Source organism: Microcaecilia unicolor, chromosome 3 (assembly GCF_901765095.1).
Source record: "Microcaecilia unicolor chromosome 3, aMicUni1.1, whole genome shotgun sequence".
Taxonomy (NCBI): domain Eukaryota; kingdom Metazoa; phylum Chordata; class Amphibia; order Gymnophiona; family Siphonopidae; genus Microcaecilia; species Microcaecilia unicolor.
Window position 1 is genome coordinate 102,336,749 of NC_044033.1, and position 24,440 is coordinate 102,361,188.

The 24,440-nt window shown below is 39.2% G+C and overlaps 1 protein-coding gene across 1 annotated transcript in view; it reads right to left on the reverse strand.

Moving 5' to 3' along the window:
* Positions 1-7,797, reverse strand: part of PAX1 (paired box 1) — a 59,191-nt gene extending 51,394 nt beyond the window's left edge. Inside the window, exons 1-4 of the mRNA XM_030194673.1 lie at positions 7,794-7,797; positions 6,692-7,342; positions 5,095-5,237; positions 4,323-4,542 (exon numbers count right to left, since the gene is read on the reverse strand). Of these exons, the coding sequence (XP_030050533.1) occupies positions 4,323-4,542; positions 5,095-5,237; positions 6,692-7,342; positions 7,794-7,797 (1,018 nt within the window). The remainder of the gene's footprint in view (positions 1-4,322; positions 4,543-5,094; positions 5,238-6,691; positions 7,343-7,793) is intronic.
* Positions 7,798-24,440: the final 16,643 nt, after the last annotated feature.

The window sequence follows — 24,440 nt, forward strand, 5'->3', positions numbered from 1 at the left end:
GAACCAAATAAATAAATAAATAAATAAAATGTTTTTAAAAAATTGTAATTCTTTTACTTGTGGTTGAATAGGCTGGTGATCTTATATTATTATTATACTTCTATTATATGAACCTCTAAAGTGTACACAATTGCATTGAGACGCATTTACAATATATAACATTTTTAACTTAAAATAAACTTAAATACATTTAAAAACTAATCTCCAGTTCTGAAAGAGAACAGGAATAAAAGCCACTTAAGCTTACTTTGCTTATTTTGATTTTCTGCCAGTATTTTGCTTAAAACAAGCAGTTCTATTTAGTGGTAATGGAGTTAGCAGATTTTCCCTTCATGTTCTCTGGCCTATTAGTTCCCTGTCCTCAGCTTTTAAAACATGTCTAGCCCAGTCTGAAACTACCAGCTTATGATCATTTATACAGATCAGTGATTGCTTAAATGAGAGATTTTTCTAAGAAAAAACAAAAATTCAAAGCAGCCCCCCCCCCCCAAACTAAGTCGATTTACCTTTATTAGCTTTACTATTGGCAGCTGGTAGGTTTGATGTTTCTAGAAAGATTGAATCACAGTTAACCAAACAGTATAGTTGGAAATTTTTAGTTGAAAGTAATTATTATAGTTCTTAACTATTCATATTGAGCTGCTTTTACTAAAGGGTTGGAGTGCGGTAAGTAGCAGCCTGGCGATAATTCCACCCCCAGTGCATGCCATTTCTGGTGCTATGGAAATTTTATTTCCACATTTTTACTGCCAGGATAGCACAGCAACCCTTACCACCACCTCTTTTTTTCGGCCTTTTTTACCCTCTGCGGTAAAAGGGGCATCGGTGCATAGCAAAAACATGCACTGCCACTAGCACAGGGTCCCTTTTACTGCAGCTTGGTAAAAGGGCCTCATTGTGCTGACACATAGAAGGTTCCTTTTACAAAAATATGCTAATGGATTTAGCGTGCAATAATGATTAGCATATGCTAAATGCTAAGAAGGCCTTATATATAAAATGGGCTTCTTAGCATTTGGCACGTGCTAATCATTTGCATGCGCTAAGTCTGTTAATGCAGTTCTGTATAAGAACCCTATAATATTTGGAGCATATCGTAGTCATATACCCTGGGATTCTATATATCATGCCTCGATTTCCGTGTGGAAATCAAAGCCTATTCCATAACTTAATTAGTTAACAAGCTAATCAGTCCTGGATGTTAACAAGCAATTATTATTATTATTATTATTATTATTATTAATTACATTTGTACCCAGCACTTTCCCACACATAGCATGTTCAATGCGGCTTACATAGTAAATAGAATTACAAAATCTTGAAGGAGAATGTTACAAGTTGTAGTAAACATAGTAGTAGTGGGGTTTTGAGGATATGTAAATTGAGCATGGAGAGGTAAACAAAGAGGATGAGCAAAAGGAGAAGAGATTGGGAGGGGTAAGGAGTAGGAAGGATGGAGAGAAAGAGATTGAGGAATGAGCATAAGGAGATTGTGAGACATGGTCAAAGGTATAATAATCGTCGGGGCAGGAATCATTGGTTGGGCTTAAAAAGTTAAGTTGGGTCATTAGGGTAAGCTTTCTTGAAGAGATGGGTCTTCAACATTTTTCTGAATGGTAGATGGTCGTTATCAGCACTAATTGGCATTGGTTTGAATTTATGCACACTACTTGTTAAGCATATTCTGTAACGTAGTGCGCGTAAATTCTAAGTCACACAGTTGAAAAGTAGGTGTGGTTATGGGAGTGTAATGGTCAGATTATGGGCATTTCTAAAATTTATGCACATTGTTATACACCCACTCTGTGCCTAATTTAGGCGTCAGGATTTATACCAGGTTTTAGTTGGCATAATTGACCGTGACTAAACTTATTTGCGTGGAAAAGTTCTCAATGTATTTGTATTCTATAACATATGCCTAAATTAAAGTGTACTTTATAGAATACGCTTTGATTTCTGTGTGGAAATTGAGGTTCAGTATAGAACCTAGTCCAAATTGCCTGCACTGAAGCCTAGATTAACGATGGTACTCATATTCCTTGTTGTGTGATTTGATATTTCTGCATAATTGACTAGCAAACTTTTAGGATATTTTCTTTTGAGCCAGCAGAAGTATCCTGTTTTAATCCCTTTTGTGATGAATATTACAAACAAAAATCTAAAATCTTTAGAAAATGTGCATCAGATCTCACAATTTCAGTATTGTAAGCCACACTGAGCCCACAAATAGGTGGGAAAATGTGGGATACAAATGCAATTAAATAAATAAAATAGTTCATACGACCGTAACATCTTGACAAAGTAACCTTGGCACAACATAATTGCAAAACGTTTTCAGTACTTAAATCTGTAATCCTGACAAATAGTCTTATGGGAGATTGTTTACAATTTCAGTAGTTGATTATAATTGTTATTATTAAATTTTATTATTATGTACTGATGTATTGCACATCACAATGCAGTCAGTTTTGACTAGTTTTAATGCCATTTAATTTGGGTCCTATCTAAGGACCAGAGAATCATAGAGATACTAGTGCAAAAATATATGCTATTTCAAGTAAGGTAGTTTTTTTACAAAATTGATGGGGTTATGTCTTCCAGGTTTAAATTTCCTCTAGCTATTGTTCCAATTAAAATTGATATTATAATAGATATTTTGCTCCAAAGTCTTTCCACCTCAATTTATAAATCATGTAATTTTGTTATTTTTCTAGCTGTTTTTCATCAATTCTACTATTACCTCATATTTCAACATCTAGAAACATTATTATTATTATTATTGTTACTGCTGTGTGTATATTAGAAGTGTATAGGGATTGATAGGCAGATAGGAAAGCACTTTTTTGTTCAAAGGAGAAAATATTTCAGAATATAGTGAAAGAGATTATGGACTGCTGCAGGACTAATGCATGTTTAAATTATATGACTTGTACACTTGTTCATCGATACCTTTAAAGAGAAAAACCTAATTAATTTGTGTGGATGCACCTTTAAATTCTAAAACAGCTAGCAAAAGATGGCTCTGCACATTCTAAACAAAGAACAACTCTACTTATAATTTAAACGGGGGAGCACAGTTTATAAAGACAAATCTTCTGAAATATCTTTGCAGTCTAACCAAATCTGCACTTTCATTATCAAAGTATACATCGATGGGTACTTAAAGCAAGCTAAGCATCAAAAGGCATCCTGTCTCATACAGGCCCTAGTTTGGGGTGGCTTTGTCTCATACGTCTGCAAATAGGTGGGCAAATGTGGGATACAAATGCTACAAATAAATAAATAAATATTGGGACACTTTTACTAAAGTGCACTAAGCAGTTAACATGGAAATAAGCATCTGTTACCTGCCTCTGCACAAGCATGCCAACTGTTACGGCATGACTGTGCGCTAATTCATGCATTAACCCCCAGATTCTATATAGCACTACATAATTAGTTAACAAGCCATTATTGACACTAATTGGCATTAATTACAATTTATAGGCACAACTATCTAAACGTATTCTGTACTGTGATGCATGTAAATTCTAAGTCACATTGTTGAAAAGGGGACACGGCCACGGGTGTGGAATGGGCAAGTCATGGGTATTTCTAAAATCTATGCGCATTGTTATAGACTACACCTGGTCTGTGCCTTATTTAGGCATCAGCATTTACACCAAGTTTTACTTGGCGTAACTGCCCATGACTAAAGTTAGTCACATGGAGAGCGCACGACATATTCTATAAACCGTGCTGAAATTTAGATGCATTCTATAAAGTAGGCCTAAATTTAGGTGTACTTTAAAGAACAGGCCTAGGCGTATTTTTTTCAGAGTTGATTTCTAAGGTGTCATATATAGAATCTAGTCCTAACTGCAAGTTGGGTTAGAGGTCGAGTGCTAGGAGGTCATGGGAAGAAAATAGGCCACACATTAACCATCACCTTTGCAGTTTGTGTGGGTTCACTTAGCTCCTCAATAGTACATTTGTTCTACTAGGTTTACACATGCTAGTGTAGTTTTCAGTGAGATAAATACAGAGGACATGCTAAGTACTCTCAATTAGTGCATAGCCTTTGTACGTACCATGCCTTAATTTTTTACTGTTAAGGCACAGCAAAAATTAATGCACTTTAGTAAAAGACCTCCATTGTGTCTGGAAATAAAACCATTACAAATCAAAGCCTTTCATGTATGAAGCACAACTCTTTTTCTTTGTACCTGTTGCCTCTAAAACTTCATCTCTATATGCTATTAAAAAGAGTGGTCTTTAACTACCTCCAAAACACTGTTTCTATAGCTCAAATCTTGGAATGTTTTGTCAATCTGTTTTCATACCTTCTCTGATTGGATGCTTGAATGTCATGGGGGAAGTTATGTCCCCCCCACGCACCGTCACACTTGGCCCATGATGAGCAAGGGGGCTGCCTTGTGCCTGCCAGTGATGTGCTGGGGTCACATACCCCCCTCCCGGACCCCCATAAACTCCATATTGGTTGGAAGAGGGATAGGCGCAAGCTGGAACAAAACTGCTCACTGAGGACAGGCTGGAAGCAGGCTGCAAGAAATGTGGGAGATATTTCAAAACACGGGATCACTCATCAGATATCTCACCTGTCTCCCAGGTGAACTTGCTTAAAATCAAATCAGATAAGAACTCTTGGCTACAACCAAATGTATGCCTGTGCATGTGTTTTAGAGTTGCTTGTCTAAATAAATCCTGACCCATATGCAAAGTTATGAAGACTATACAAAACTTCACAGCTTCATTTTCCTTGAGTCTAGGGTAATTGGTGTTTTGATATTTGTTCCAAAGTGTCTTGAAACAAAATCATATTAAATATAATAAAATAAAACTGAGAAATTATCAAAGCTTTCTTTCATATCAAAGTGGAGAAGAATTCTTTGCACTTAGTCATAAACAAATTAGTCATTGATTGTATGTTGAGTCAGAGACATTATTCATTCCTATATACTGCATTTGTGATATCAGATGTGCCCTATCCCTTCATACCAGTCTTATTAACCTGTACTTTCTCCTCTAGTCTTTCCTCTGCTCTGTATAAAATTCAGTCTTAAATAGAACTGAATGCCCAAAAAATGTACCTACCTGCGAGTACTTAATGTCGGCATCCACGGCAGGTTTTTCAATTCCATTAATGTTCTGTGATGCAGAGAAGCTAGGTCTATTAACACTTGTCCAATCTTCCATTTTGGGTGCATAGGCAGAGCTGTCGGTTCCAGCTATGGCACCTGCATTGAAGTAGATTGTCACAGGTAATAACACAGGTAGAAGTAGTCCTGATGACTATAAAGCCAATAAAATACCTTACAACGAACTAGCCATTTAGTCACACTTGTATTATAATGTCAAAGCAGGTTAATCCATAGTGGCATATCCAGTATTTATTACTAATAATCTTTTAATATGTAATATAAGGCACTCTTAAGTAGTAAATAGAAACAATAGTAAGCAAATAAAAAAAAGCAAAAAAGGAAAGCATGCTTTTATAATGAGACAGTTCTAAATCTGCCCATCATTCTCAAAAGCTTGAATACCAAGGTCTTTTCCCCTGACATTTTTTGTTCATGACCACAATGTCTACAAAACAAAGTCCCCTAATCCGCTCGCATGCTTCAATGGCAACAGTACATTTGTTCCAATTCCAAAATATCACGTTTAGTTGTATCAACTTTTATAAACTTTATTTTCATCATTTTAATAACTGACTCACTGGAATATACCCTAATTCTATCTAGGAGGAACTGAGCTATATAACGAACCTTTCTTGAAAAAAGTAAAATCCCCCAAATCATGCCCCAATTTTAAACAAGTTGCCATGATATCAGGGCATTGTTAAAATCTGACAAGCAATTAAAGATCAACCCCCCCCCCCTTTCTGAATGGTGTTTAATAAATAGAATACAAAAAAGAAAATGTGCTTAATTATGCCCTCCTTCCGATAGATTTTTCAGAAGAATATGGGACTCTTTCACAAGATACCAGAGCTCTGTTTTTCAGAGAGGCGGTTAAAAGTGTCCCTAAATAACTGTCCTTAAAATTGCATTTTAACTCGATTATTACCTATGTGCTTATATTGAGAAAATAAAACATATGCAGCGAAAAAACCCTGTATTGACAAAGTAACTAAAATACAGTTTGGGGTCAATAATTATTTTCAAAGGACTACTACATTTGTAATAGTATCCTGAAAACGTAGGTACTTTAAATTTACAGCCCTAGTTTTTCATTTAATACGGTTTATGCTTTTCTTAACTCTAATGGATAATATCCTTAATGGGGAAAAATGCGATCTTTTATGGTGGGAGGAATCCCATATTAATATTTTTAGGAAGATAGATTTATTTTTATATCGGGTGAAAAATAAACCCCAGTAAGCAGAGAGATTCGTTTATCGGGAATTTAAAAGAGACTCAGAATTCCTGAGGCTGAGAGATTGTGGTCGGAGTTTCTTACCGATATGAAATATTTCCAGTCGTTTTCTGACTGGTGAACAATAGAAATAAAACAAAATAAAACTGGTGAAGAATGTGCCTATGCTTATTTCCATGCAGGTGAACAAGAAGTTAAATTCCCCAAAAGCAGATCCCCATGCGCTTAAGTGGCAATTTTTATTTTAGGCTTTGTTTTGCAGGCACAATGACGGACGGCTCGTGGCCTGTGACTGTTCTTGCACTTCACTAACCTGTTTGCTCCATGAAAGTGCGGATGCCCAAAATGTTGCTGACTGAATGAGCTGACGGCCAGGACCTGGAGATGCTGACGTGCCCTGCTGGGACTGCCATTCCCGTGTGATGATGATGGTGGTGGTGGTGACTACTCATTTTGGTCCCACTAGGCGACATTGGATTTGGATAAGGATACTGATAAATGTGATTGTAGGGCAACGCTGGCTGCGGAGGAGGCTGTTTGTTGCTTTCATATTGACTAGGCTGAGAGAGGTTACCGATTTTATTCCGCAGGATCCTGCTAATTGAACTTACAGAGGGTACATTGTACTTATCACAAACGCAGTCAGTCAGCAGCCTGTCTCGAATTTCCCAGGCGAAGATGCCCGGATCTCCGTTCTTGTAGTCCCTGATGTGCTTAACCACGTTTGGAGTTGTAACCCTGGGCTTGCTGCCTCCTATGGCCCCGGGTAAGATGGAGCCTGTCTCGTTGTACCTCGCTAAGATTTTGCTCACACAGCCATGAGACACCCTCAGCTGTCTGCTTATGTCACACGGTCTAATCCCGAGCTGGGCCAGTTCTACGATTCTCAGTCTGATGGCATTGGGAAGGGGTCTTCCATTGACGAAAACACCCCCCAGCTGATTCACTTCCCCGTAGGCTTGATCTATACCAGGAAAAAAAATCATCAAAACAGCAAAGAAACATAAAAAAACGCTGTACGGCTTTTAAAAATAATAATAAACAGTTGTAAAAGGAATACAATTCCAGAATTTGCTGCAGTTTAACAGTGGGACATTATGGATTATATAATGAAGAGGAAGGCAGAAAACAGCATGCAATAAAAGATATAAACCGACTACAAGTAGGGTTGATAAGAACAAGATACTGGCATCAAAATGAACTGTAAAAAGCTTTTCCACATCCTTCTTTGGATGTTTTTGTGATGCATTTCCTAACTTTTCAAGTTCCGGTGGCTCTGCTTCTCCAAGCAAAAACCGAAGCGGCTCCCGGCTCCGAACCTCCCCACACCCGAAGCCAAAACTTTAAGCACGTTCCCCATCACCACCGTTCCGTCTCCCACGGAACTGTGAAACAAACACATTCAGAGATCTTACCCATTTCCTATGAAATTGCGCTGACGTTTGATGCCTTTTTCAAACAGTTGCAGTCCCTAGTTCTGCAAGACCGCCAGAGATACATAGAAAAAGGAATAGCCGAATCCACTTGGGTAAACTGAAACTGAAGAGTCCAAGGCATTAAAAAAAAAAAAAAAACCCTCACTTCCTTTCCACAATTCTCTCCGTGTTTGCAGAACAATTTCGAATGAAGGCAAGAAAAGCCCAAGGTGATCTTCATCCGATTAGAGTAAATTAGTCTAAGCAGGAGAGAGCAGTTTGCTCAGATCGCTTTGACGTGTCTCCCACGTCAATCTTGCTGCTCGGGAGAAACCTTTGTTGGCATCTCATTGGTTCCCGTCACTTGGACCAAGTCAGCAGCTGTTTCTTCAGCGCAGCTTCTGCAGTCCTCTCCTTTCCAAATCGTACCCTCCCCCCCCCCCCCCTGCTTTCAAAAAATGATAAAATTCACTAAATTAACTGTATGCCCACGCAACTAAAGGCTCATGACTGCTAAAAACCCTAGGATAAAATTATGCAAAATCCTTTGTGTGCAAGCGTCCTTCCCTGCTTTTCTGTAGCTTCCTTTTCCTATCCCTCACCACGGGTTTCTCTATGTGCATTCATACTTGATGGAGAGTTATAGCAAGCCAGCAACGTTAAGAATGGCATCATTACGGCCCTTTGCCTCGCTTTTAGTGCCACACGAAAGAAAATCCTAAATGACCCTTGGAAATTCAACAGTTAGTGCTGCCTTTTGCAAAGCTGCTTTTTACATATTAACAACCACACACGCTTTTAGGTTTTACCTACAGTTCGTAATGTTACGTTGAACAATATTAAAAAAAAAAAAAAAAAATATATATATATATATATATATATATATATATATATATCTTTATTTGGCAATACAGATAAATATAGCAATAATTTAGGGTTTCTTAGGGGTAATGTCTCCAAATGACAGTTATGAACCTGGCTCCTAGACCAGGGTATGCAGATTGGCAATACATGCTCTTCTTTTTATCTTCAGAAGTCCGTCTAGTCTAGTCCTCTTAGTTTTTTCATTAGATCATTAATTTAGTTGTATGGGGCAGTAGGTAACCTTGGATAAATCACTTTACAAAATTAAATTGTAAACGCTTGGGGCTGTACCTGACTGTAATATATTTTTTCTTGAACTACAACTGAAAATGCCTGAGCTAAATCCAGTTAACAAGACTAATATCTCGTTATAAAATTAAGATTTTGAAAACGATCTCTAATTGAAAGCACAGGCTAGGGAGAACACGTCGAGATTTTCTGTCTATAAATACTGACTCTTTCCCACCGGGAAGACCACAGGACAAGCTTTCTATTATGCTTCTTTGCTAGCCTATTCTCCAAATCTGGATGTATCAGAAAAAACAGCTTTACTACAGGAGTGATCGAGGACACTACTATAACACAAAGAATGGGATACTAAGGGAGAAGCTAAAGGGATTCTCCCTGTCAAACTAGAACGACCTTAAATTTCTGTCCTCCGGTCTCGGAAACAGAAGGTAAGAAGGTTAAATATTTTGTCAATGCCAACTGTTAGTTTTTAACAGAAACCAAAAATTAAACCAAAGGGTTTATTTTACCGCTTTGAATAGTCAAAGTAAAAGACAACAGGAAATTAGAAAATGCTTTATACAGTGACGGCTAAAATTAAATAGACAATGGAAACAGTGTAAATATTGAAATGATTGGAAACTGAAATATTTTTTAAAGACGAGCCTTTGAAAGTAAAGATATTTCAAGAACTACTCCCCTCACCCCTACATTTCAAATTCCCTAAAAACGATATTTATATAGGCCCTTCAATAACAAGAAAGTGTAGTTTGTCATCTACTGGTAATGGATGTCAATCCTGTCTTAGTTACTCGTCTTCCAAAGGCACACAGATGGAAAAGATCAACACTGGGCAAGATAACAGCTTTTTGCCTGACCTTTTACCTTGACTGGTTGACCAAAGAATCGTTAGCTACTATGCGGTATATAGCATGTCAATTAAAACAAGCAGGGTAATAAATTACAGCAATTCATATTAGACATTGGAATTGATATGTGCAATCTATACAAACACTTTACCATTTCTCTTAATATAGAAAAGAAAGAAAGAAAGAAAGAAAGAAAGAAAACTAACTGAGAAAAAGATCCCCAAGGATATCCCATTATCTTTTTACAACAATAAACATTAATAATCAACTGTTTACAAAACTTTGTTACATAAACCAATAGAATGTTATACACTAGAAACAGGATTTCATAGAAAAACATGTAGCCAAATTTTACTTTGTGTATTATGAAGATTCTAACATCGAATTAAAATCCACATTACTATTACCTGACAGCTCCGAATCAGAGCATCGAAAACAAAAATGCATGTTGAAAAAAATACTAATAATTTTGAAAAAATTTGATAGCAAACTGGACTTTGTATATGAAAATAATTATTCATTTTCTAATTAGTTCCAGCGCTGATACCTTCGTGTTTAATGTTTCTTCTGAAGTTTGCTTAACTTCCTCTCTTTAAAAAAAAAAAAAAGGAAAAGGAAAATTTTGTTTTGGGTCGGTCCTTTCCAATATACTACAGATTTTCAGATTAAAATCTCTCACCAAATATTAACTGCAAAACAGTATTAAAATATTTTAAGTGAAAATGTAAAGTGTATATTAAACAAATATTTTGCGGCCAGTTGCGATCTAATTATTTATCAAAAGAGAAAAAATCCACGAGTTTATGTCACTAACAAAATGTTTTATATAGGATTAAATCGAAACATGGAAATTATTTTTAGCAATGAAATTATGCTTTGTAGAAGTTTATACTATTTTCCTTATGCTTGCAGAATAATTGTGTTTGCAGGGTAATAAGTGCAAAAAAAAAAAAAATCAGATTCTTTTGCAGTACGGGAAAGAAAGTTAACAGTTTGTCGCCCTCTGTTGGAAATCCGAGAGCTCAGCTCACTGCAGGCTTTTCTAGCTTCAGTTCCCATTGTATTGCGTATTAAGAATACCTAGATATAGGTAAACCAGAAAACTAAACAGCTGAAGTTAGCATTTAAATACATGTTTCTAAGGTGAAGAAGCTCTAGTGGGAAAAGCAGATTGAAGATGCACCAGGTAACCTCCATATTGTTCTTAATATGTACAGATCTACCTGATAGTAATTTTGATCTTGGACTACGAGATGCGTTGGTGAATGCTTAGAAAATGCATTTTATTTTTGTTTTATGGATATTTGGACTATACGCCTTACAATATCGATTCGTTCCCACAAAATCTACAGTTCAATCATTTCACATTCATGGAGCAAGGCAATTTTAAAAGTTCGAATCAAGCTCCTGTGATTTGATGCGGAATTTTGAGAAAATGAGCTTCCATTTACTGCATTAAAAACTCAAAGGTGTTCCTTTAAGGGGAAGGGTGAAGGGATTTGGTTTTTTTAAACCGCTTTTATAACTTTGACGCTGAGAAGCTTCCTGCGCATGAAAGCCTCACTTCAGGATTATTTCTATATTATTATTGTTTTCTAATGTCCTTCCTATAGTAAAATGGTTTTCAGTAGCAGCAGCTAAAGAGAGCACGGCCAAATGCAGGTATTCATTAGTACACGAAGTAGCATTGCTCTGAAATTTTCTGGGGGTTTTTTTTCAACCGTGTTATTGAAAACGAGAAAATAAAACAAGACAAGTATATAAGTTCCGTGCAAAGGTAAGGCCACTATTTTTCTCGCTCCTGTGTTCGTTTCCACGTGCTGTGACAAATAAACATTTTCTATGAAAACAAAAAAAAAATCAGCTAAGGCAAGTTAGTGCTTCCTAATAACTCCGATTCAAGGCAAAAAAACATCACTGAAACGCAATTACTGATGCATCTGGCCAGCAGAGATACCAGATTTCTTTTCGCAGAGTTAAAACAACTCAAGGTGGTGAAAAATAGGAGCAGTGTTTACCTTCTGCTTTGAAAATGGGAGTAGTGTTTACCTTCTGCTTTCCTAAAGACAATTGGGTCCTTTTCTCGTCCAATAGAACTCAGAGTCCGCTAGGAGCTTACCTTGTGCTCAACTGATACTGATCAAAGCATCAAAACAGGGAGATGATAAAGAGTGTGAAACGAAAAATCCAAAATGTAAACTTTACACGATGCTTCACCTAGATGCATGTTTTTTTACCCATTACTTACAGGCTAATTTTTAAAACAGGCATTTGCGCACACAGAATTCCTTTTCTCTACGTTTTCTCTCACTTCCCTAAATATAAAGATTTAGGATAATTTAGTTCCGTTAAGCAAGGGAGGGAAAACAATTTTTAATAACCTATAAATTGTCATAAGACTCCTAATGGATAGAACTTATGTGTTTTATATAAACCAAAAAATGATCCTCCTGGGTGATTTTACTTTTTGTCAGTTGTTGTTGGGCGCTGCGCAAATGGATACCCTTACTTATTCCCATTCTGTACTTCCGGGCAGAAATGTTTCAGAAATGGTCCTTAATTGAATCTAGATAATGTATTATATTTTAGGTAAAAAGGAGCAGTAATTAACACATGCCTCATCACTGTTGGTGAAAATAGCTTCTTAAACGTTCCGAGTGGGGTGAATTTCATAAAACCCCCTCTGAAAGGAGAAGGTGCTAGCCATTTTGATGGAGGGTGTTCTGTATTTAAAAATATAGAGGTATCATCCCTTCATGACATACAAAGAGGGATGTAAATCAAGTACAAGTGTACATCTATTCTAAGAGCGCTATTTAGATGCAATAAAACGTGTGCTCAGCAGCATAAAGAATATTCGTGGGGTATCGATGTTGTTTGCCTACTTATTGGGGGGGGGGGGAAGCACAAAACGTAAGGAAGTCATACTAGCAGTGGGAGGAGGGGACCAATTCAGCATTAGCAGTCACAACATTTGAGGGGGGTTACTGTCCCCATGCCCATCCCCCAAACTATTTGTAGATCGGGTATGATATGACGTCTGATTTGATTTAGAAAATGTATGACCGGACTCCGATGGCGCTTTGCAGACTTTTCCTCCAATAAAATTATAATGGCCGTGCTTCAAAAGGGCACCTGCTAAAGAGAAACTGCACCAGTCTGGCCAAGCGTCAGATTCTAAGCGGATAAATGTGGAAGAGAAGCATGTTTCTGTTTGTTTTATTGGATTATGAATGAATTCTTTGTAACCCCCCAAGGAAGGTAGGCGGAATAAAAATGCAATAAATAATGAATAATAATTTTCAGAAATGTTCTTTAAAACATTCCTATATTATGATTTGTAGTATAAATAGATATTCAGTATGCAGATTTTTTTTTTACTTATTTCATGTACCTCTTTCTTATATCTTAAAGACCAAAGAAGACACTAAAGTCTCCGAGCATTACTTCGTCCTGTGCTATTTTTGGAGATGATAATAGTGATATGAAGGATGTTTGAAGGCATAAACTATACCGCGTCTGAACATTTTACTCAAATTAAAGGTTTGCACCAGGTTTGTCTTAGCATTTATCCAATGGAAATAAGTTCACAAAGTTTGCATCAGAATAATAGGGGTACAAATCTTTAATAAATATCTCCAAACAGTAAGTGCAGTGTAGCTGGTTCACAAGTGGAAGGTGGATTCCTAAATGTAAGGATTCATTGCAAATTTACAGGAAAGTGTGCTGATGTGTGACTTGGTGATAAATTTAGCGCCTGACATATTCAGACAGGAGGAAGGAAATGCTTACAAAGTCCTACTGTGGCCCTAGTTTAGAGGAGCAAACTCTAATCCTACTAGCACAGGTCTCAATCTGAGACCCAGAGAACGGTGAAAAATATATGTTTTGCCCACAGATTTCTGAAAAATATCGATAGCTTACAAAATTTCACATTGGGACAGTTTTGTAGGACAAATTTCAAGCTCAAGAAAGCCCTTTTTCAAAGTTCAGACAATTTGTTATACTTTTGTGACAAATTTGTCCGTGATTTTCAGTAAGGCAAACTTTATTTTTGGAAATGTTATCCTGCAACCTAATTATTTCACCTTAATTTTAATAATAAAATCAATGCGCCCAACATTAAAGCTTGGCCATTAGTCTGAAACTGCAATGAAGTGTAAATAGCCTTTTAAACTCGTGCTAACAGTGTTTAGTGGGGTTTTTAAAATACCATTTAACTTTTGTGTTATCACCCATCCGGGCACCAAATCTGTTCTAAATACGTCTCTCAGAGATTTTCTTTCTCTATATATATCAAAGGGGGGAAATAAATCTTTAGGGGAAAAAGTGTTTCTTAGCATATTATTTAAAATATTTAATAGGCTACTTAGTCTAACATGATGTTTTCATGACATATATGCTGATGATATTTTTCTGCTTTTTCCTACTTCCCCACTATCCCTATCCTTGGACCATTGCCATCCCGTCTTGATTCAATTGCACTGTGGTTAAAAGAACACTCTTTGGTACTCAAAACAGATAAAGCTGATGTCTGTTGGTTTTCAGTTACTTTATTTTATTTATTTTATTTTTTCTTACATTTGTACCCCACACTTTCCCACTCATGGCAGGCTCAATGCGGCTTACATATTGTATACAGGTACTTATTTGTACCTGGGGCAATGGAGAGTTAAGTGACTTGCCCAGAGTCACAAGGAGCTGCCTGTGCCTACAGTGGGAACAACAACTTCCTCTCCCATCCATCTGTTTGAAACTCCTATTACCCCAGTATCCAGTTTTCACTACCCAGGTGTTATCCTTTACTCATCCTTGTCTTGTCGTTCTTGCAACAACTTTCACACTTTCTGATTTTTCACAAATTATGGGCAATTCGTCACTTTTTCCAACTCAAAACGGTTTCATGCACTTGTACTATCCTTTTCCACATCCCGCTTAGATTACTGTAATGTCATTTATGCAGGTTTACCCCAGTCGTCATTAAAGAAGTTACAAATTCTTCAAAACACTGCCATTCGTTTACTTTGTAGCACTCACCATTATGACCACACTACACCTCTGTTAAAGCAGTATCATTGGTTACTGGTCCGTCAAGGTATCATTTACAAGGTTGCTACATTGACTTTCAAAGGTCTCCATGTGGGTCACCTGATTACCTTCCTTCTCTCACAATTCCTTATTCTCCAACAAGAGTTCTACCTCCTGTTAATGATCATCGTCTAATTCTCCCAAGTCCCAAATTTGTGTATTTAAAATCAACTAGAGATTGTGCTTTTTTCTTTCTTTCACCTCACATATGGAACAATCTTCCCCTTTCTCTCCACAGCAACATCTCTTTTAAAAAGTTAAAATCCGAACTCAAGACGTGGCTATTCATACAGGCTTTCAGAGTACCAGAACATAGAACTTTTTTTAAACTTTTGTTTCTACCCCTTCTATGTTTTTATTTCCTCTCCAACAGTTCCCTTTCTTCATCTGTTTTTCCTTGTCTCTCTAAATGTGAATGAATGCACTTTCCTATCAAACAAATGGAGTTCTTCTTTTTCCTTTTCTTATATGTTATTGGTAATATGTACGTTGCTTTTTTCTGCTTGGTCGGTTTAAGTGGTAAAGAAAGCTTCCTCACATTTACCTAGCAAAAATAGATCTGCATCCCTTTCAGAGCAGGATATGTAAACATAAGCATGGGTAATATTATATACCTAAGGAGTAGTCCATGGCGCATTGATATACAGGCTATGATTCCCATTTTAATAAATAATGGACTTGTCTATTTATTAGTGGTGTGTCCTGAATCAGGTTGTAGATGAGGATTTTTAGCACTGAAAAATTAAAGATGCAACGAGAGAGAGAGAGAGAGAGAGAGAGAGAGAGACTACATCAAGGTCAGACAGTCAGTCTTATACCCAGGGACTTTCAACCTAGTCCTCAGAATTCAATGGGGATATCCTGAAAACCGAGGACTGGATTGAAAACCTGTGCCTTATAAAATATGCTTGGGAGAAAAGCAAGATCAATTCTGGAATATGTCAATGAATATATCTACTAGGAATGTGCTCAGAATATATTTTCAGTTCATTTTTTGACTATTTTCCAGATTTGTGGGCATCCTTCAGGTTTGTTTAAGAGCACCTAAATTTAGGCATCTTCAATGACGATCTCAAACTGCAATCTTGCAGGGCTGCAAATCAGTCTGGTTCAGAAGATATCCCTAAAGAATTTGCATAACTATTCCACTGGGTAAAATTTTAGTGCAATATAATCACTACTATTAATATTCCCTCATAAACAGTCACTATATTATAGTAATGATATAGTGACAGTCTTTTGTTGAATCTTCATTTAAATATTCGTAGTGAAGTCATTTGATGGTTGCACACTCATACCAGTATGCACAGAACTGCATAAAATATACAAAACCCTTTCTGCCTCGCCTCACCCCATGCTTGGAATAAACTCCCTGAGCCCATTCGCCAGGCCTCCTCCCTGCCCATCTTCAAATCCTTGCTCAAAGCCCACCTCTTCAATGTCGCCTTCGACACCTAACCTCCATACCTTTATTCAGGAAATCTAGACTGCCCCAACTTGACATTTCGTCCTTTAGATTGTAAGCTCCTTTGAGCAGGGACTATCCTTCTTGTTAAACTGTACAGCGCTGCGTAACCCTAGTAGCGCTCTAAAAATGTTAAGTAGTAGTAGTAGTAGTAGTAGTGTTTCAAACGTTTTGGTTAATAAAAATGTTTTTGATGTACATTGGAACTTTTTAATGTGCAGATATCAAAATTATGTGTGTTAAATTTAACACAGAAATCCAATTATGCAGACACTTTTTAAATTTATTTAGGGGTCCTTTTACCAAGCAGCGGTAAAAGGATCCCTACAGTGGCACTGGTGTGCTAGCTTGCTGCACAATGAGGCCTCTTTTTACTGCCACCAGTAAAAGGACTTTTTTAAAAATGGAAGATAAGGCCCAAAGGGGGGGGGACTCCCAGCGTGGCCGCACTTAACATGGTGGTAGCCACATGTGGGAGCGGGCCTGCGCTCTGCCATCCTCCTAGATGGAAGTGAGCAGACCTGGGCTGACATCATTGTTGATGTCACTCTTTGTTTATGACAGCTGATTGGCTAACAGCCAGCTGAAGTGCGGAGCAGGAGTTTCAAAGCTACAGCAGGGTTTAAAGCTGACACGCTGCAGCGTGGAAAGCCTCTTCAGCTCCAGAAAGCTTAGAACACCATTGGAAAAGACAAAGTGACTCAGCGGATGCTGTCCTCAAAAACCTCTGCACCCTGGAAGATCCTTGGCACCAGCTGATTTGAGGAAGCTCTAGGCAGGACCAAAAAGAAAAAAAAGCCAATCATTCAACAGGAAGAGAGGAGAGCTTCGCACACCAAGATGCTTGCACTTGGCCTGCTGCAGCCCATGTTTGAAGCCTCTTTTTTGGGTCCCTGCTCCTTCCGCATGGTGCAGGCAGAGCTAACTCCAGTAGGTATAGAGTTCTTCCCTCACTGAGTTAGCCCAAGTTTTCCAGGTGTGCTGAAGAGACAGTGTAGTACCCAGAGCTGGAGTTACGGGCTGCAAGTCCACTGTAGCCTGGGTGAAACCACTGTTCCAACGCTATTCCATCAGTACCCTTCCAGTGAGTGGACAACTATGGAACCATGCCATGCTTTACAAAAAAACAGGCTAATGGCAGTGCTACCCCTTTGGAGCCTGTTACTTCTCAAAGGAGCTTTAAACCTCCAGTGCGTGTGTCCAAGAGGCAATGCAGACCTCCGTAATGCTACATAGACCCGGCCGACCTCCCACTCCAGCACTCAGCCCTGCTCTTGGAAGTCAAGTGCTTTTAAAAAGTATATTCAGCACCACCCCCCACCCCCCAGCAGTAACAAGGGCTGACTTTTGCTCTTTTGCAGGTGCCACAATAAGGCCATGGAACTGTATGGATTGTGGGGCACTCGTACTTTCAGAGAGTGGAACCGAGAACGCATTCCTAACTCCTGGACATACAACTGGGTTTACCATTAAATGTAAAATGGCTGGGAGTCCCTTGCATGCGATGGCAGCAGTTCTTGCCTTTCGTATCGGACCACGTGAGATACCCCCCAGGACACACTGGTTATCTACTTAGGAAAAAACAACATTGAACAGCTGTCATGCAAGGACCTTATCTTGGCGGCTAGGAGAGATCTTTTCAAGTTGTCAGTATCCCTGGGTGGGACATGGCTTTGCTGGCTAGAGATCATCCCGAGGATATGATGGACGGGTCCAGGCTGTGGACCAGGAGTCTGAAGAAAGTGAACTGCCATTGCCAAATTGGACATTGGATCATTGACCTTAGACAAGAAAAGATATGGCATAACTGGGCCTGCCCAACAAGTCATGGGAACTTTTGCTGGATTTGGTGCACCTGTCAGATGTAGCACTACACCTTATGATCAATGACTTCTAGGAAGCCCTGGAAGCGCACTTTTACTGATGCAGAGGGCATGGACCTGATACGGATTGACCGAAGCAATAGGAATGACTCTAGTCTATAATTTGCATTGTTGAATGTAAGAGGGGGACCCAGGTCAGATTGGCTGCCCCGGGTGTGGCAGAGGCACCTGAGCATAGACAATCATGCATATGGGAACAGAGGACAGACAACACCTTTGTGGGCCACCGGAATTTGAGGCCAAGGCATGCATTGGACGGTGGCCCTGTGGCCAAGCATAACCCATGGCGGTCGTGCAAGGGTGAATGAATATGGCTGAAGCGGACTGGAGTAGTATGTGGCCTAGCAGGAGAAGAGAGCGTAAGGTGAGCCAAGAACTATGGCTTACCTCCCTAGCTGGTGCAAGGCAGCGAGAGAATCAGTATTGGATTTTGGGCTTCATGGGCTCGGATGCTTCCTAATTTATGTTGTTTAAGTACTAAATTAAAGCTGTGGCCCAATTTCCCACAATTTTACTGAAACCTCTGGCTATTGGTAGTGTTTGTTTTAGAATTGTCACAGTCTTGCCATGCTTAGGCACTAGTGAGTAGTGTGCTGCCTGCCTGCCTATGTTAATGGAGGTGTAGTATATGTAACGCTTGTGGCATGGCAATTTCCTATTTAGGAGGTGGCATAGGTGTTCGCACTAGCCTGGCGGTAACTGGGCAGTGTGTGGCACTGCCCGATTACCGCCGGGTAAGTCCTTGGCACTAAAAATGTAAAAAATAATTTTTTTGCACCAGAAATGCCATGTGGTAGGAGTCAGCCCTACCACCAGGCTCCCGCAGTAGCCCAGCAGTAGGGCCGAATCGCTGTGCACCAAGCCCATAGTAGCCCTACCACAGCTTAGTAAAAGGGCCCCTAAATTTTTTTTATTTGTTTTGCTTAAACAACCTTATGCTCATTTCTGGTCCAAGTTCATATTTGGAGAGAGGAAGAAAGTAAAGGAGTTACTTTAGGGTTGGGTTTTTTTTTTCTATTTATCTAATATCCAATTAGTAAATTCTTGATAACTATCTAAACTTCAAGAAATATGATGGTGCATAAAATCAAATTGTTTCCAGTACTGACATGCATTCAATTGCCTGGACAGCTTTGCACTGTATCTGACATGCTAGGGCACCAACTGGGCACCCTAGGGGGCACTTAAAAAATCTTAAAAAACAAAACAAAATTAGCTTCTAGGTGCACAGCACCCTTCCCTTGTGTGCTGAGCCCCCCAAAGCCCACTGCCCACAAGTCTACACCATTACCATAGCCCTTATGGGTGAAGGGGGGCACCTACATGTGGGTACAGTGGGTTTTCGGTGGTTTTGGAGGGCTCAACATTAACCACCACAAGTGTAACAGATGGGGGGGGGGGGGGGGAATGGACCTGGGTCCACCTGCCTGAAGTGCAGTGCACCCACTTTTAACTGCTCCAGGGACCTGCATACTGCTGTCAGGGAGCTGGGGATGACATTTGAGGCTGGCATACAGGCTGGAAAAAAAAGTTTTAATTTTTTTGTGTGTGTGTGGGAGGGGGTTGGTGACCACTTGGGGAGTAAGGGGAGGTGATCCCCGCTTCCTTCCAGTGGTCATCTGGTCAGTTGGGGCTCTTTTTTGGGACTTGGTCCTAAAAATACATGGACCAAGTCCGCCCGGCGAAATACTTGTTCGAGACAGCGTTTTTTTTTTCATAACAAGGTGAAGCTGGCCATCTCATAACCCCGCCCCCCTTCCCGCCTTCGCTACCCTACCAACACACCCCCTTGAAGGTTTGCCGGTGCCGCAACGAAAAAGCAATTGGGGCCAGCCAAAATCGGCTTTTGATAATACTGATTTGGCCGGGATTGAGAGATCGCCGGCAACCTCCCGATTTGTGTCGGAAGATCGCCGGCGATCCCTTTCGAAAATAAGCCTGATGGTGACCTGGCACCCTGGATTTCTTGACTTCTGGTCTACAATGACACCTAGATCTTTTTCTTGAGTACTGACTCCTAAGGTGGACCCTAGCATCAAGTAACTATGATTTGGATTATTCTTCCCAATGTGTATCACTTTGCATTTGTCCACATTACATTTCATCTGCCATTTGGATGCCCAGTCTTCCAATTTCCTAAGGTCTTCCTGCAATTTTTCACAGCCCCCATGTGTTTTAACAACTTTGAATAGTTTGTGTCATCTGCAAATGTAATCACCTCACTTGTCATTCCAATTTCCAGATCATTTATAAATATGTTAAATACCACTGGTCCCAGTACAGATCCCTGCAGCACTCCATCCTCCTCCACTGAGAAAAATGGCCATTTAACCCTACCCTCTATTTTCTATCCATTAACCAGTTCCTAATTCACAATAGAACATTGCCTCCTATCCCATTGCTTTTTAATTTTCTCATGAGGGACTTTGTCAAAAGCTTTCTGAAAATCTAGATATACTACATCACCTTTATCCACATGTTTATTCACACCTTCAAAGAAATGAAGCAAATTGGTGAGGCATGACTTCCTTTGGTTGAATCCATGCTGACTCTGTCCAATTAAATCAGTGGTTCCCATACCTGGTCCTGGAGTCACCCCAGTCAGTCAGGTTTTCCACAATAAATATTCATGAAAGAGGTTTACATGTACTGCCTCCACTGCATACAGATCTATCTCATAAATATTTATTGTGGATATCCTGAAAACCTGACTGGCTGGAGTGCCTCCAGGACCATGTTTGGGAACCACTGCATTAAATCATGTTTGTCTATGTGTTCAATTATTTTATTCTTTATAAATAGTTTGCCTGGCACTGAAGTCAGGCTTACTGGTCTGTAATCTACCAGATCATCCCTGGAACCTTTTTTTTTTTTTTTTTTTAAATCAGTGTTACATTGGCCACCCTCCAGTCTTCAGGTACAATGAACGATTTTAATGACAGGTTGTAAATCACTAACAACAGATCTGCAATTTCATGTTTGAGCTCTGTCAGTACCCTTAGGTGCATACCATCCAGTCCAGGTGATTTACTACTCTTTAATTTGTCAATTTGGCTCAGTATGTCTTCCAGATTCACCAAGATTTCTTTCATTTCTGGTACAAGTGGATCTCTTGCATCATCTTCAGTAAAAACTGAAGCAAAACATTCATTCAGTTTCAAGCTATGGCCTTGCCCTCCCTGTGTGCCTGTTTTGCTCCTTGATGATCTAACGGTCTCACGTATTCCCTCATAGTCTTTCTGCTTTTGATGTACCTGGATATGAATATGATCATGCTAATCATGGCATGTAGTTAGCTCACTCTTATTTTGCTAAATTTATCTACAATAAGTTTAGCTGTGAGGCGAGGAATGATAAAACACTCATTAGCTTTTTACCATCTAAATGCACACAATTTCCCTCTCTCTCTCTCTCTCTCTCTCTCTCTCTCTCTCTCTGATGGTTTTAATTTCCAGTATTGTTCTGTATGGGCCTTGCTGGTATTTTATTGATGATCAGTTGCGCTTACAGTTTTGATTTAGTGTTTCTGAGCCTGTGATCTCATTGTCTAGGATGGAAAACATTAGACTGGGTTCAGATTGCCTACACTTAAAGACAACAGTGCCGCAGGGCTAAAACAGATTGCTTGCAAATCAACCCTGTGTCTGAGCACACAGAATCAGTGATATTCTTCACAGGTGAATCTTAGCCCCTCTTCCCTACAGAGAACATAAATATTAAAAGCCTGGTTCTCAGAAGATTTACCAAGTAAATGCAGACTGGATAACTGTGCCTTAGAAGCAAGTCCAAACACAAGACAGATTTCTCCCTGGCTTGTGATTCTTTATTAAAAACATTGCTGAACTGCAGGAATTTTAAAGTGCTATTGTCCTTTTCACACACAGCTTCTAAAGATAGCAATCAGCTTACTCCCTACTAAACAATAGGTGTGCATGTAGCCATTGTTCTGTAAACCTCCAGGTTCATAGAATGACATGCATTAAAATGTCTCCCAGCAATGTTTGTTTGATATGTTTTTATTCACAAAACAGATTTTAAAAAGTGATTGAAAGAAGAATGTCTTTTTCTGTAATAAATATCCAACCTCTAGTGTCTATGGTTAAAAACTTGTCTGTCTACCCTCATTCATATAGCCAAAGACTTAAGTGCAAACAGCTGCAAGAATGGAGCAAACTGTGCAGGGGGAAAAAATAACCCTCATCTTGAGAAAGAAAGGTGGACTAGCATTAGCTTGATTTAAAAAAGAAAAAAATATATATTTTCATGAATCAGAAATATATTTTAAAAATGGGAACATCATTTGTTTTCAATAACTCTGGCTCCTAAATGTCGGAGAGTTTAACCTTAATTCAATTTATTTAACCCCCTAGTAACTTTGAATTACTTGCTATATTTCTCTTTACCTGGGGTCAACACAGGTGACCAGTGATTGATAAATTATTCCTTAATATCTGACTTGTGCCTATGGGATATCAAATAAATCTTTAGCTTGAAATGGAGTGGGACTTTTATTGTATAATCGTGTACAGTAAAATGTGGCATGGCAAAATGATGGATGGGCAATGCAAAAATACTGCTTAGGCAGTTAGATGACTTATGGATTCAACCCAAAAACAAGTCTTCACAAAACAAGTCAGCCAGAAAAGTCATCACGCACCCTAATCCTATGTGACCAGGAGAAAAATGCTCTAGCTAATTTGCAATATTCTCAACCATTCTAATTACCCTATTGCTCATGGAAAAATCATTGTGTCCTCTAAGGATATAAGAACATAAGAATAGCCATATTGGGTCAGATCAATGGTCCAAGTAGCCCATTCTAAAGATAGCAACAAGGCCGCCAAGAGGGGGGCGGGGGGGAAATTCCCTGGGCCCAGGCCTCCAAGTGGGGCCCGGCACTGGGGTCTTTCTCTCCCTCTCTCCTGCTCCAGGCCCCCCCTTGGCGGCTGGGGAGGACCCGGAGGAGCAGACACTGCATATCTTCCTAAAGCGCTGTTCTTTACTCTGCCATTGCTTGCTAAGTGGCTGCTTTTATTCTCAGGCACGCATGCTTGGTTTTGAAACTGAACATGCCCTGAGAGAAAAAGCAGCTGCAGGAGCAGGCAATTGGCAGAGTGAAGACCAGTTCTGAAGGAAGGCCTCTTCTGCTGGCGGGGCTTCGGGATCCCCGCCAGCCAAGTTATTTCAATTGCAGTTCCAGCAGCGATCCGGCGGGGGGGGGGGGGGCAGCAGTGGCGACGATCGTAGTGAGGAGGCTGCAATGGACAATGATTGTGGGGGGGGGGGGTGGCAGTGATGAAAATTGTAGGGGGCTCGGCAGTGGCGGACCTGCCCCGGGCCTGGTGCAGTCTCTCGGAGGCCCTGGCTTCCAACAGTGGCCAATCCACAAGTACTTGGCAGAATCCCAAATAGTAGCAAGATTCCATGCTACCAATTCCAAGGCAAGCAGAAGCTTTCCCCATGTCCATCTCTATAACAGACTATGGACTTTTTCTCCAGGAACTTATCCAAACCTTTTTTAAACCCAGATGCGCTAATCGCCGTTACCAAATCTTCTGGCAATGAGTTCCGGAGTTTAACTATTCTTTAAGTGAAAAGATATTTCCTATTTGTTTGAAAAATATTCCCATGTAATTTCATTGAGTGTTCCCTGGTCTTTGTACTTTTTGAAAGAATGAAAAATCAATTCACTTTTACCCGTTTTACATCACTTTGGATTTTGTAGACAAAAAAAAAGGGTCATTTTCGGATTTCTTCCCAATTTTCAGATATTTTTTTAAGTTGTTTCTACATTTTTATTAAAATTATTGTAATACACTTTAAAACTTTTTTTCACACAGAAACTGACTTTTAACAAGTTAATGTTCAGGTTATCATGCATTAAATATATTTTGCATACATTTAAGGGCCCTTTTACTATCATGCAGTAAGTATTTGTACCTTCCGAGCTTAAACGGTGCACTTAACTGTTGGGGTGTGCTCAGCATGTCTCCTGCAATGATTTCACTGAGAAATTATTTACTGTGGATTAATATTATTTGCAATTAATTTAAGATGCACTTACTGCTTCATCTTCAGAAGTTAGTAAGTGCACCTGAACTAACTATACAAGTGACCGGAAGCGGTAAATACTATGCAGTAACTGCAATGTGCAGTCTATGCCCACTCACCACCCATAATTTACCCAGTTAACACACAAATTAGTGTACACTTTTATGTCAGAATAGTAACAGTTATGATATGCTAACTC